Here is a 12405-nt window from a genome sequence, read left to right on the forward strand (position 1 = left end):
TTGGGAATGTTGAATTTTTTGTGCTCAATGTATGGGGCAAAAAACAAAACAAAACACTAAAGGGTTTAATACTACTAAGTGCTTTATGTATTAAGTGTGTCTTTCTAAGAACTGTTAACTTCTCTTAAGTCACCAATCAGCACCAGAGTTACTCTAAAAGTTTGTCTGATTGGTAGTCATTGGAATATAACTGCAGTTCTTAGTAAGAACACACTGATACAGACCCAGAATGGCTGACTCCATTCTGTTTCAGTGAATTCCTGTCAAAAACAAGCTGAATCCATTATGCATGCAGCTGTCTGGCTGACTGAATAGTTTCACAAAATAGCTAATTCATCTCTGCAGGCGTCTGTCTGTCTGATTCAAGCCACAAAATGGCTGACTGGGACAGATTCAGCATGTCCAGCCATGGCCAAAAGTTTTGAAAATGACACAAATATTACATTTCACAAAATCTGCTGCTTCAGTTTTTATGATGGCAATTTGCATATACTCCAAAATGTTATTAAGAGTGATCAGATTAATTGTAATTATTGAAAAGTCCCTCCTTGCCATGAAAATGAACTTAATTCCATAAAAAACATTTCTACTGCATTTGTGAAGAAGGCTTCAGGGCGCCCAAGAAAGTCCAGCAAGCGCTAGGACCATCTCCTACAGTTTATTCAGCTACGGGATCGGGGCACCACCAGTGTAGAGCTTGCTCAGGAATGGCAGCAGGCAGGTGTGGGTGCATCTTCAGGCACAGTGAGGCAAAGATTTTTGGAGGATGACCTGGTATCAAGAAGGGCAGTAAAGAAGCCATTTCTCTTCAGAAAAAAAACTTTAGGGACAGACTGATATTCTGCAAAAGTTACTGGGGGAGGACTGAGGTAAAGTAATTTTGTCTGATGAATCCCCTTTCCAATTGTTCCCATGTCAAGCCAACAGTAAAGCATCCTGAGACTATTCATGTGTGGGGTTGCTTCTCCTCCAAGGGAATGGGCTCACTCACAACTTCACAACTTTGCCTAAGAACACAGCCATGAATAAAGAATGGTACAAAAACATCCCCTGAGAGCAACTTCTCCCAAAGAACAGTTTTGTGATGAACAATACCATTTCCAGCACAATGGAGCACCTTGCCATAAGGCGAAAGTGATAACTAAGTGGCTTGGGGAACAAAACATCTAACCATGGCCAGGAAACTCCCCAGACCTTAATCCTAGTGAGAACCTGTGGTCAATCCTCTGGAGCCGGGTAAGTAAAAACAGCAACAAATTTTGACAAATGCCAAGCAATGATTATGCAAGAATGGGCTGCCATCAGTCAGGATGTGGCCCAAAAGTTGATTGGCAGCATGCCAGGGTGAATTGCAGACGTCTTGGAAAAGAATGGTCAAATATTGACTCTTTGCATAAACTTAATGTAATTGTCAAAAAGCTTTTGACACTTATGAAATGCTTGTAATTATACTTCAGTATACCATACTAACATCTGACATAAAGATCTAAAAACACTGAAGCAGCAGACTTTGTGAAAATTGATATTTGTGTCATTCTCAAAAACGTTGGCCATGGCTGTAAAGCAGCCTCTAACATGTAGCTTTTCTCTGTGGGGAATACATGTTTCTAGAAGGGGGTGTCCTCTCACCTTGTAGGCTGGTTCCATTGGAACTGGTGCAGGTGGGAGGTGGTGAGGCCTGAGGTCGGACTACAGGGGCAAAAGCACTCTTTTGTTTGACAGCTGACACCATATTGGCTGGAGAGAAGGAGAAGATTCCAGAGGAACTGCTACAGTTGGACGGGAGGCTGGTGGATGAGGCCATTGTGGGACTGGATGGAACAACTACAAGACAAATGATATGAGGTGTCAGTATACAGAATCTGAATCATATCAGATCCATTGTGTGCGACATAAAATACTATAACATAGCTTGTTACAGATGTGGTATATAGAATAGCAAAAATTATAACTACTAAACAAAAATTTGATATAACATCAGTGTGTACTACAAATAAAAAACTATGGATCATGAATTAATATTATATCCAATTAATTATCAGAACATTTACTGACAGGGAGTAAGAGATACCTTATATTGTCAAAAGTATTGGGACACCTGCCTTTACATGCACATGAACTTTATTGACATCCCAGTCTTAGTCTGTAGGGTTCAATATTGAGTTGGCCCACTCTTTGCAGCTATAACAGCTTCAACTCTTCTGGGAAGGTTGTCCACAAGGTTGAGGTGTGTGTCTATGGTAATGTTTGACCATTCTTTCAGAAGCGCATTTGTGAGGTCAGGCACAGATGTTGGGAAAGAAGGCCTGGCTTGCAGTCTCTGCTCTAATTCATCCCACAGGGGGTTATATTGGGGTGAGGTCAGGGCCCTGTGCAGGCCAGTCAAGTTTCCCCAGCCCAAACTCTCTCATCCATGTCTTTATGGACCTTGCTTTGTGCACTGGTGTACAGTCATGTTGGAACAGGAAGAAGCCACCCCCAAACTGTTTCTACAAAGTTGGGAGCATAAAATTGTCCAAAATACCCTGGTATGCTGGCACCTTAAGAGCTTCCTTTACTGGAACTAAGGGGCCAAGCCCAACCCCTGAAAAACTACCCCACACCATAATTCTCGCCTCCACCAAATGATTTGGATCAGTGCACAAACCAAGGTCCATAAAGACATGGATGAGCAAGTTTGGGGTGGAGGAACTTGACTGGCCCACACAGAGTCCTGACCTTAACCCAAACACCTTTGGGATGAATTAAAGCAGAGACTGTGAGCCAGGCCTTCTCATCCAACATCATGCCATACCTTCCAAATGTGCTTCTAGATCGGTCAAACTTTCCCATAGACACACTTCTAAACCTTGTGGACAGCCTTGCCAGAAGAGTTGAAGCTGTTATAGCTGCAAAGCGTGGGCCAACTCAATATTGAAGCCTACAGACTAAGACTGGGATGCCATTAAAGTTTATGTGTGAGTAAAGGCAGGTCCCAATACTTTTGACAATATAGTGTACATCCAGCACATACAATTACTGAACACTAGATGGTCACTAAAACTAGAATGCTTGAATGTCTAGTTAAAGCCTAATTTAAGTCACAAAATTAGTTAGGCAGTTGGAAAGACTTTGTACCTCCATTTTCATAGTGTAATCTTCTCTTCCCTGCTACAGTAGTTGTGCAGGGTGTCTTAATATGATTGTGCAGTCAAATAAGACACCAGAGTTAGACCCATTGCTCTCAGTATTGTACCAGACCTGGTCAGACACTCCGCCTTCCCAGCTCTGCAATACAAGTCAGCGTGAGAACACTTGGGCTGAGGGGTATGTCTGTTACTCAGCTCTGCCAGCACAGAGCAAAGGAGTGTGACACAAGAAACAGGATTTTCACTACAGAGTAAATGGTATTGCAAAGTATTTTCATGCAAAAACCAGTCACAGTCACACTAGTGGTGGTAGTGGTGGTGGTAGTGGCAGTGGTGGGGTGGGTGTATTAAAATTAAAATTAAAGTGGAAGTGCAGTAAAATACTATCTAAGCTTAAACCTGCTCCTACTTTCATTCTGAACCCTATACTAACTAACATGTAAAGGAAAGATGTCTATACTTACTATTCTGAAGGTGCTCCTGTCCGGTCCCATTATCTCCCAGTGACTGGCTTCAGTGAAAAGGAGACATCGTCAACAACTGCTGCAATGCCTATGTGATAGCATCACCCGTAGGCTTACTATGGGGCATCCATTGTTGGCTGTCCCTCCTCTACGCACTGAAGCTGGTGCTGAGAGCTGATCATGTGACCAGCAGCTCTGTTCTCTCCTCCTGCCTTTCAGCTTGCAGTCTGTGTCACCCCCCTCCCTCATGTCGCTATCAGTAGAAAATTAAATTCTAAAAAACGTCACTGGCAGCCCTTCTGTTTTATACAGCCATAATGCCCTGTGTAAATATTTTAAACAATGCCACTAAATACCTTTTTTCAGATATCTTCAGGCTGGTTACGTGGCTCCTGGCCGCTCAGCCCCTCCCGCTGTAGCCCTGGATTGGAGTAGGGGAGCAACCGGGAGTCACATGACCGGCCTGAAAATTTCTGAAAAAAAAAGGTATTTAGAGGCTTAGTTTTAAGAAAATACTTACAGAGTGCATTATGGTTGAATAAAACAAAGGGGCTGCAAGTGACATTATGTTTTAAGGGTACAAACACTTTAAGTATGTAAACTGACATAAAAAAGAAAGGCAGACATCTTTAGTTACCCGCAAACTCACCCTGGGAACTCTGAAATCCCAAAATACTCAATACTAAATATGACAACTGGCCCTCCCCTCAAAGTCAACTATCGGTTGCTTCTTTAATGTGATATGTGCCCTCATTGGCCAATAGTGAGGTGTGGAACATGGGAAGAGGCAGGACAGGTATCCTTCCTGAACTTGAGATTTGCATAGCAAATTTGAATAAATGGTTCCAGAGCACTTGGGAATTCATGTGAAGATATATTTTAACCTAAAACCAGTTAAGTCTTTAAAGCAAAACATAAAGACTCCTATCTTTTACAGCCAATGAAGCTGCCATCTTAGCCTCTGTTTAATATGCAGTTCCCAAGTTGCTGCACATGTGATCAGCTATGACACCAGCTATTTGATGACTTGAATTGGTTGGGAGCAGAAGCAATTGTGACATCCATGGCATGCCTTGAATGTGATTGTTTTGGGAAATGGTAAACGGATGAGTTTAGTTCCGTTTCAAGCTTGTTGTATGGCACTGCTTTATTAAAAAGTGCTGTATGTTAAAGTTTGAATGTGGTATTATGTGTAAAAGTGCACCAGAGTTTACAAAAGATATATATGGAACGGCTATGGAATGTTTTCTATAAGCTTTCGACCTATGGTATCCTTGGAAAAAACATAAATGCAGCCTAACTGATCGCATCTAAAACATATTAAAGGCTTGTAAAATGCAAACAAGGAAAACCCAAAGAACATATGTGAATCTTTATATGTACTGGTGTGATTGAGCCTTTTACATCTATGCACACTCCCCATGAAACAAACACTTACTGGCATAAGGTGAGTTGGCAGCTGATCCATTGAGGAAGCTGGGTGATCCAGCGAGATTGGACATGGCTGTGTTTCCGTAGCCATTCATGCTGGTTGTGACAGAGCTGTAGTTGGTTTGTTGGGGGGTGGTGCTGGGTGCGTAGCTATGGGGTGATACGCTGCTTGTGTTACGGGTGAAGCCTGAGGAATGACACCAAGAAATCAGAGATTATCAATAAATCTGTTTTCATTCTTTTTATAACACATACAATAAACTCCAGTGTAAATAAAACAGGACACAATCTTAAAAATGTGTGTAAAATGTGACAATGGCATCAGATACATATATTTCTCCATGTTAATGCATACATGCTACGTTTGTAGGTGTGACAGTTCCAGTTATGTATTTCCTCTCACAGAGTAAAGAACCCCCCCCCCCCCCCCCCACACTCCATCCCGGACAATATATGCATCTGCTTTCACTCCAGTAGGAGAGAGGCATCTTTGGTAGGAGAGAGCCATCTTTGTTCACGCATCATCTAGGGTCAGGATCTACTTGTACTTAGATATTGGCTCAGATATACCACAATCATGTAAATCCTGATGCCTGTGCAGGTCTAGGCTGTGTTCACATATGCCTAAAATAGACCAGCCCCTCTCAGCTTGTGCCTTGCTACAAAGTGACAATGTTGCATTCTGATCCCTGGGGGAGAGGAGATTGAAAAATAGCTTCTTCTGCCTGCATCAGACTGATGACATCATCTCAGACTAGGCAAAGTCACTTGACTGGAGCCCAAGGACTGCTTTTTTATTAGACAAAGGTGGATTTTTTCTAAAAAAAACTATTGAAGTTACTGAAAGGCTAACTTTAAATCAATAAATGCAACCAATTTATTGACATCCTTGATTGATTTTTCTAGCTGTGGCACCAATACGCAGCTTGAAACCCCTTTATATTTCTGACTTCCCATGCTGAAAACACCAAAGTCATCTAATAAATTATTTTTTTTCCTGGTTTAGACCTGAAAAGTTGCCAAATGCTGATAAAGACGTGTATTCAAAATGCTCAAAAACCTAATGATGTAAGAGAATTAATGTATTTATGTAGCAATATGTCCTATACCTGAAATTAGTTCTCATGCACCGTACATTTGAAAGGGCTGTGACATTTTTCCTTACCCTGATTGGTGACTTGTGATGGCTCGGAAACATTGACAGCGAGTTGCCCGCTAAAAGAGTTGACTCCCATCATGCTGGGGTGTACAGAGGAGTTGGCGAGGGCAGGAAGTTGGCTGTGGTTCCTTGGAACACTGTAAAGAGCTTCGGCAATATCAGCTGCCCTTTTCAATATAATTTCCTGTTGAAATAAGGCACTTATAGTATCAAACATCTAAATAAAACACATTTAAAGAATTAGTAAGCAAGCGCTGTGCAGGTCTAGAGTGGCATAGAAACTGTGGTGGGAGGAGGTGTCAATACTAGAAGGAGGGGAGCTGTAGGGGTTGCCCATAGAGGGTATCCAGTAGTGTGGATAGTTCATGTAAATCCAGTTATTATAGTAAAAACAAAGTCTATGCAGAAAGGCAGCCAGCTCATCAGAGTAGGAAGGGCTCTGTATGGAAAGAAGCAGATAAAAGAGCAGCGTCCATCTAAGTGTAGATTATAAATAGGCCCTGAGGAAGAAGCACCCATGCTCCAAACGCATACCCTGACATCTACCTGCCCTGCAGTGACCTTCCGTTCCCCTATCAACACTTGGCTCCTCTCCCCATTCATGAACCCGAAGCACTGGAAGCCACCAGCGCTGCCGGCAACGTAGTGAAGGTGGATTTTTTCAACTAAAGCCAGAAGACAGCAGCACAAGGGACACATGGCATTGATCATAAGTAATGTCCCTTGTGCTGATTCAGTTTTTTTTCTTTTTTAACTTGAGAAAACTTTAAGGCTTTAAGGATGGCAGAATTGTCTACAAAATTGAGATTACAGGGGGCCCTTAAGGATTCGTTCACACTGCCCCCATGCTAAATGCTTCAACCCGTGCTTCTTTGAGCCTAACTCCTACCGTTCCACCTACAGGGGAGTCTGGAACTTAGCTGCAAGGGAAGCCCTCTCTCCATTGGCCTCCAGCACCAGGTATGTGATAGTGACACATGGTGGTGGTTTACAATGCTGTCATTTTGTATGGAGAATCGCATGTGGGAACACAGTTAAAAAATTTCCCTAAACACTTTGTCACTGTCAGTATTATTTATTCATTTGGACGTACTTTTTATTTGTGTATTTCACAAAAAACCTGTGTGCAGCAGCCCCTCTTATACTTACCTTAGCCCCATTTCGATGCAGCAATGTTGAACGAGAACCTCAGTTATCCGGGACACTCCCTCGCCATTGGCTCCTGCTGCTGTCAATCAAAGTCAGTGAGCCAATGAGAAGAGACATACAGAGGAGCAGCTTGGCTCAGGTGCCCCCATAGCAAGTCGCTTGCTGTGGGGGCACTCGAAAGGTGGGAGGGGTGAGGAGCGCCGGCAAGGAACCTGAGAAGAGGAGGATCGGGCCTGCTCTGTGCAAAACTACTGCCCAGAGCAGGTAAGTATAACATGTTTGTTACTTAAAAAAATAAAAATAAACAAGAATTTAATATCACTTTAATGTTATATGTTACCTGATTATTGTGTGGCATTCCATACAGTGCCTCTACCAGATCTGCTGCTCTCTTCAGAATAACCTCCTGCAAGAAAATACAAAGATAAACATTAATCTATAAATTTAAATAATATTGGTCATACTTCATTCAAGCGTCTTAAAGAAGCATTTGGCCATCAGAGTTTTTTTTAAAAGTGAATAATGTTCTGTCCTATAGTGATCAGTTAAGACAATTTTGCAAAACCAGGACCCAGCTTGTATTGATTTTAATAGGTACTTGTGTCTTCCAGTTTCAAAGACAATGCAAAATTTTATACATTTAAAGTAAATAAAATTTTAAGAAAATTTATATTTTTTTCAAGGTCTTTGAAAACATTTAAAATAACTATATTTGATGCAAATAATCTCATCAACACTTGCGAATGTTTTAAAAAATGTTTGTGTGCGTAACTTGCAATCAGATAAATGAAAGTGGAGACAGTTGTATTTGTAATTCTAACCTTCCCGCACCCAAGTGTTTTTTTCTCCTTCCCACAAAGTCTATGGGAATTATTTACTAAAGGCAAATAGGCTGTTCACTTTTCAAGAGAATTTTGTGCCAGAGCTTAGTGAATGAGGTGAAGCTCTGCTGACTTCCATCATCCATTCATATGTGATTACCTTCCTAGCGGTATTCCCGAGTGTGGCACGGGGTTAAATTTCAGTGCCAAAAGCGGTAACCCCGAGCAACACTCGGGGTACTGCTAGGAAGATCGCTGGATCCTGGTAGAGGGGTTACTTACCTTGTACCTGGGATCCAACGATGAATCCCGGCAGTGTGTGGCGGTGGATCTTTCTCCGGATGCTCTGTGTGCCCCGGCTTCCGTCTCCTGCGACGTGGCGTTCGCAGGGAGGTGGAACCCGGCGGCAAATTCAAATGTAAAACACACCAAACACACTGATACAGTACAAAATAAAATAAATTCACATTAGTTTGCCCCCCCAGTGCCCTTTCCTTCCTTTAACTTATTTATAGTTTTTTTTATTATATTATAATTTATGATTTGGTGTTTCAAACTTTATCATAGCTGAGATGTTATAAAGAAGAACGCACAGTAAAAAAAAAAAAAATCATATGTAAATAGTTGGTTTGGGCTGGTCATTCTTAAAAATTACATGCAAAATAATGGTACCGCTTTCAGCACCTAAAATCCGAAAGAATCATACCGCCAGGGAGGTTAAAATCATTTTTTTATTTTTCTGAAAGTGATTAAGTATTCTTTACAAAGTAAAACTTCACATTTATTAAGCTTTTGGGCATATTCCCTGGAGAAATACAACTTCTCTTGCAAAGAGAACAGCGTGGTTGCCTTTAGTAAATCAACTCATATGGCTCCCGCAGTTATGTTGTATCTTAACAGGTGATACAAGAGAAGTAAGGGGTTTGGGTTTTCTTCAGATTCAAACTTATGTAGCTGGATGCAGCATTGGTTTAATACTGCATCTGTCCATCCCCGGCACTATCACTAAGAACCGTGCGATCAAACACTGCCGATTGCTTGGTTGAGCTGAGAGCTGGTGACTGTCAATCAGCAGGTCTCTGTTCTGCCCCCCCCCCGCTCACTGGAGCGCTGGACTGTGGAGGGGGCAGAAGCAGCCGGCTCAGGCTCTCAGCAGCTCCCTGAAAGGTTGAGGCGGGTGCTGGTCCAGGCATGTGGTTGGATCCCGACCATATGGCCGCGATCCTTCCTGAGTCACAGGAGTAGAAAACGAACTGTACTCCTGTGATCCACAAGAGAAGTACAGCCAAAGGAGCTTTGGTTGTACTTTTTCTTTAAGCCAGAAACAGAGTTCTGGGCCCAAGAGTTCCATGTAGTGACAAATCTACAAACCTTTACATTTAACACAATAACAAAAATATGGAAAAGCACTCCATGGTGAACACTGTAAAATTATTTAAAATTTGTGCTTACTAAAAAATGCATAATTTTACCAGTAAGGCCAGTTTTAGCCACGTGTGTTCATATTATTTGCACAATACTATGCTAGCAATAGTAGGTGATGGTATGTAGTTTAGTTGTCAGTGGTTGGGGCAGACACTACAATTCACACTGACAACCAATAGCCTGAAAGCAGGGTTGGCCCTGCTTGCAATTTTTTTATCTGATTGCCTTAGTATATCCGCTAATGTGCATTTAAGTAGTTCTTCCAGATTTGGAAACGGAGATAAAAGTTAGCAGGATTTTTAGGAGATGTAAACATCCCTGTCATTATAATTCAGAGTTCTTCTTCAGGTTTCCGGACAAGCAAATCGCCTTTGCTTTGAGCTATCAAAAAAAGTTTAGTGAGATGGGAAGGAAAAAAATGAGTGCCTTTCCCAAAAAAGCAAATTGGTATTATTCATTTTCTTGCAGTTTCTCATCAGAAAAATGAGATCTAATTGCATTCATTTTGCTGTCACCATAAACCTCTTGCAAACTCTCAGATGACACGCTTTTACATGCGCATTAGCATTTCTTCAATTTAAAATTCTGCACCGAATAAAGATGAAGTGCCTGGCAAGGGGGGTCCATTTGGCCTGGGTGCTTTTGTAGCTTTTAACTGGAGCCCAAATGTAACCTTTCTGGAACAATGAAAGAGAGACCAGTATCCTACAAGTCTGTTGGCCTGTTTGTATGCAGTCAGGAGATAGGTCACTATATCTCCTAACTGTCCTGCATGTGACGGTCCCTCTTTCAGAACCATATTCTACTGTCCTTCTTTGATTGTCAAATGTCTCTTTTCCGGGTCTGATACATATGCCTGGATTACTATAGGTGCTTTTTAACTTTCAGAATTGTTTATTTTGCACTAAATGTTTCATCCAGCCTTTAAATTAGTATTTGGATATTTTTACAGCTAGGAAAATAGTGTTGAAAAGGCCACCAGACTGTATAAAGTAGATCCAAAACCAATCACAAAAATATTATATGATCTTTAAAGATAAATTCCAGGCATAATATATGAAGGCAGAGCATGCTCCAGAAAATTTCAGAAAATGTAGAATCCATGGCTGGAATCATCTATGGCCTCTTACTCTAAGGTGCCCTCTTTTATTGTTATTTCTTAGGGTACTGTTTTCCATGTGTTTCTTGGATTTTGATATGCGCTTGGGGGAAGAGGGGAGGCACATGTGTGTACATGTGTGTGTATGGTTGAGTGTAAGTTGGAGTTATGTTTGTACCTTTTACTTGCTTTGTTTGTTACTCAGTTTATGCTTCACCATTACCGGTACTGTTTAAAAGTGTACACAGAGTTCCACTGTTACTGTAATACACGTAGTTTGGAATTGTATGTAGCTTGCAGGCCATCTTATCTTACACTCGGCGCACTCTGTGCTTTTTCTATGCAAAAAAATCTAAATAAACACCCTAAAGAGAAAAAAGAAGAATCTAAATATTTTTACATAGTTACATTGGTCTAGCTTGGAGCAATGTGACTAAGTATACAGTATACCATACATTAAACTAAAACTAAAGAGACTTGTCCTGGGTTTAAGAGAGCGTAGGAGCACTGGTGGCTATTGGGAAACCCCTAGCTGGCCCCCATATAAGCAGTGCAATGGATCAGTGAGAGTGGAACCTCTTTACCCAATTTTGATTAACTGTAATGGGGGTCAATTGTGTCTGGTAAGTGGGCTGTGTGCATATATGCTGGTGAGGAAGAGCACTCAATAATCACTATTGGTGTGAGATATTTGTATGGGGATACTGGCTGGCCATACTTGGCTGGATACACCTGGTGATCGTGTGAAGACACTGCACTCATTGGACTTTTTTATTATATATTTTTTGCAATAATTTTGTTTTTGTATCATTTAGTTTATTAATAATATATTTTTTATAAGTGTATTGAAATAAGAGTTTATCATTGCGAGCGAGGTTAATTGATATATGCTATACAAATTCACAGGCTACACTTAGCCTTATAACTAGCAGCTCCTGATACATTCAAAACAATTGTACATGTTTTTACTGTAGAAATCACCTGTCATTTGAAAATTGGTTTTGTATTTCGCTTGTCTATTTTTGCGAGGGTGGAGAGTTGCTATACCCAATTTCTAGTTTAAATCTGCAGCTTTCATTAAAAAATATTTGGTGATCCTGCCATGAAGGACCTTGTACAGATACTTCCTGCTATAGAGTGACAGCTGTCCCCAAATTGTGTCCCTGTGCTGTCACCCTTTCACATGTTCCCCTGTTGAAAATGAAAAGAACTGAGACCACACACATTACAGCCATGGTGAAATACAGTAACTTCCACCCAAAGCTGCTATAGATCGGGTGTAAGGTAAGTGAGCGGAGTGCGTTGCATATTACGCAGGCATGGTTCATGGTGAAGCAGTCCTGAGCAATGATGTGCAGCCGACTCTGGGTTTCCATCTATCTATTAGATTGCTTGGTGTGTGTGCAGGGAGAGCTGGATTTTAGACTTAGGAGTTCAGTAAGCCTCTTATACACAGCAATGAAAGAAACAGCAAATCCCCAAATTTATATATCAAAGTCTATTTATTGCATGTCATTGGAACTAAAGTTAAATGGATTATATATCTGAAGAGTATACATGTAAATACATGCTGTCAATACTGCAACCTATGCATCTACATTCACTGTCCACATAAATATACAAAACAAAATATAGAGGTTGGTCTTGCCTGATGGTGCTTGCTAGAACTACCTCTACACACAATTTTCTCGATAATCAACTTTTCTCACTATCTAATCAGTTAAGCCCC

At 41.1% G+C, this 12405-nt stretch overlaps 1 protein-coding gene across 4 annotated transcripts in view; it reads right to left on the minus strand.

Annotated features, from left to right (window-relative positions):
* The window catches only part of EBF1 (EBF transcription factor 1), a 468611-nt gene that overhangs the window by 5760 nt on the left and 450446 nt on the right, over positions 1-12405 (minus strand). For all 4 annotated transcript variants that reach the window (XM_082253142.1, XM_082253140.1, XM_082253141.1 and 1 more), the window contains exons 12-15: positions 7672-7737; positions 6189-6366; positions 5031-5210; positions 1630-1824 (exon numbers count right to left, since the gene is read on the minus strand). In XM_082253142.1, the coding sequence (XP_082109268.1) occupies positions 1630-1824; positions 5031-5210; positions 6189-6366; positions 7672-7737 (619 nt within the window). The remainder of the gene's footprint in view (positions 1-1629; positions 1825-5030; positions 5211-6188; positions 6367-7671; positions 7738-12405) is intronic.

This window comes from Pelophylax lessonae (genome assembly GCF_965119305.1).
Source record: "Pelophylax lessonae genome assembly, chromosome: 4".
NCBI classification, from domain to species: domain Eukaryota; kingdom Metazoa; phylum Chordata; class Amphibia; order Anura; family Ranidae; genus Pelophylax; species Pelophylax lessonae.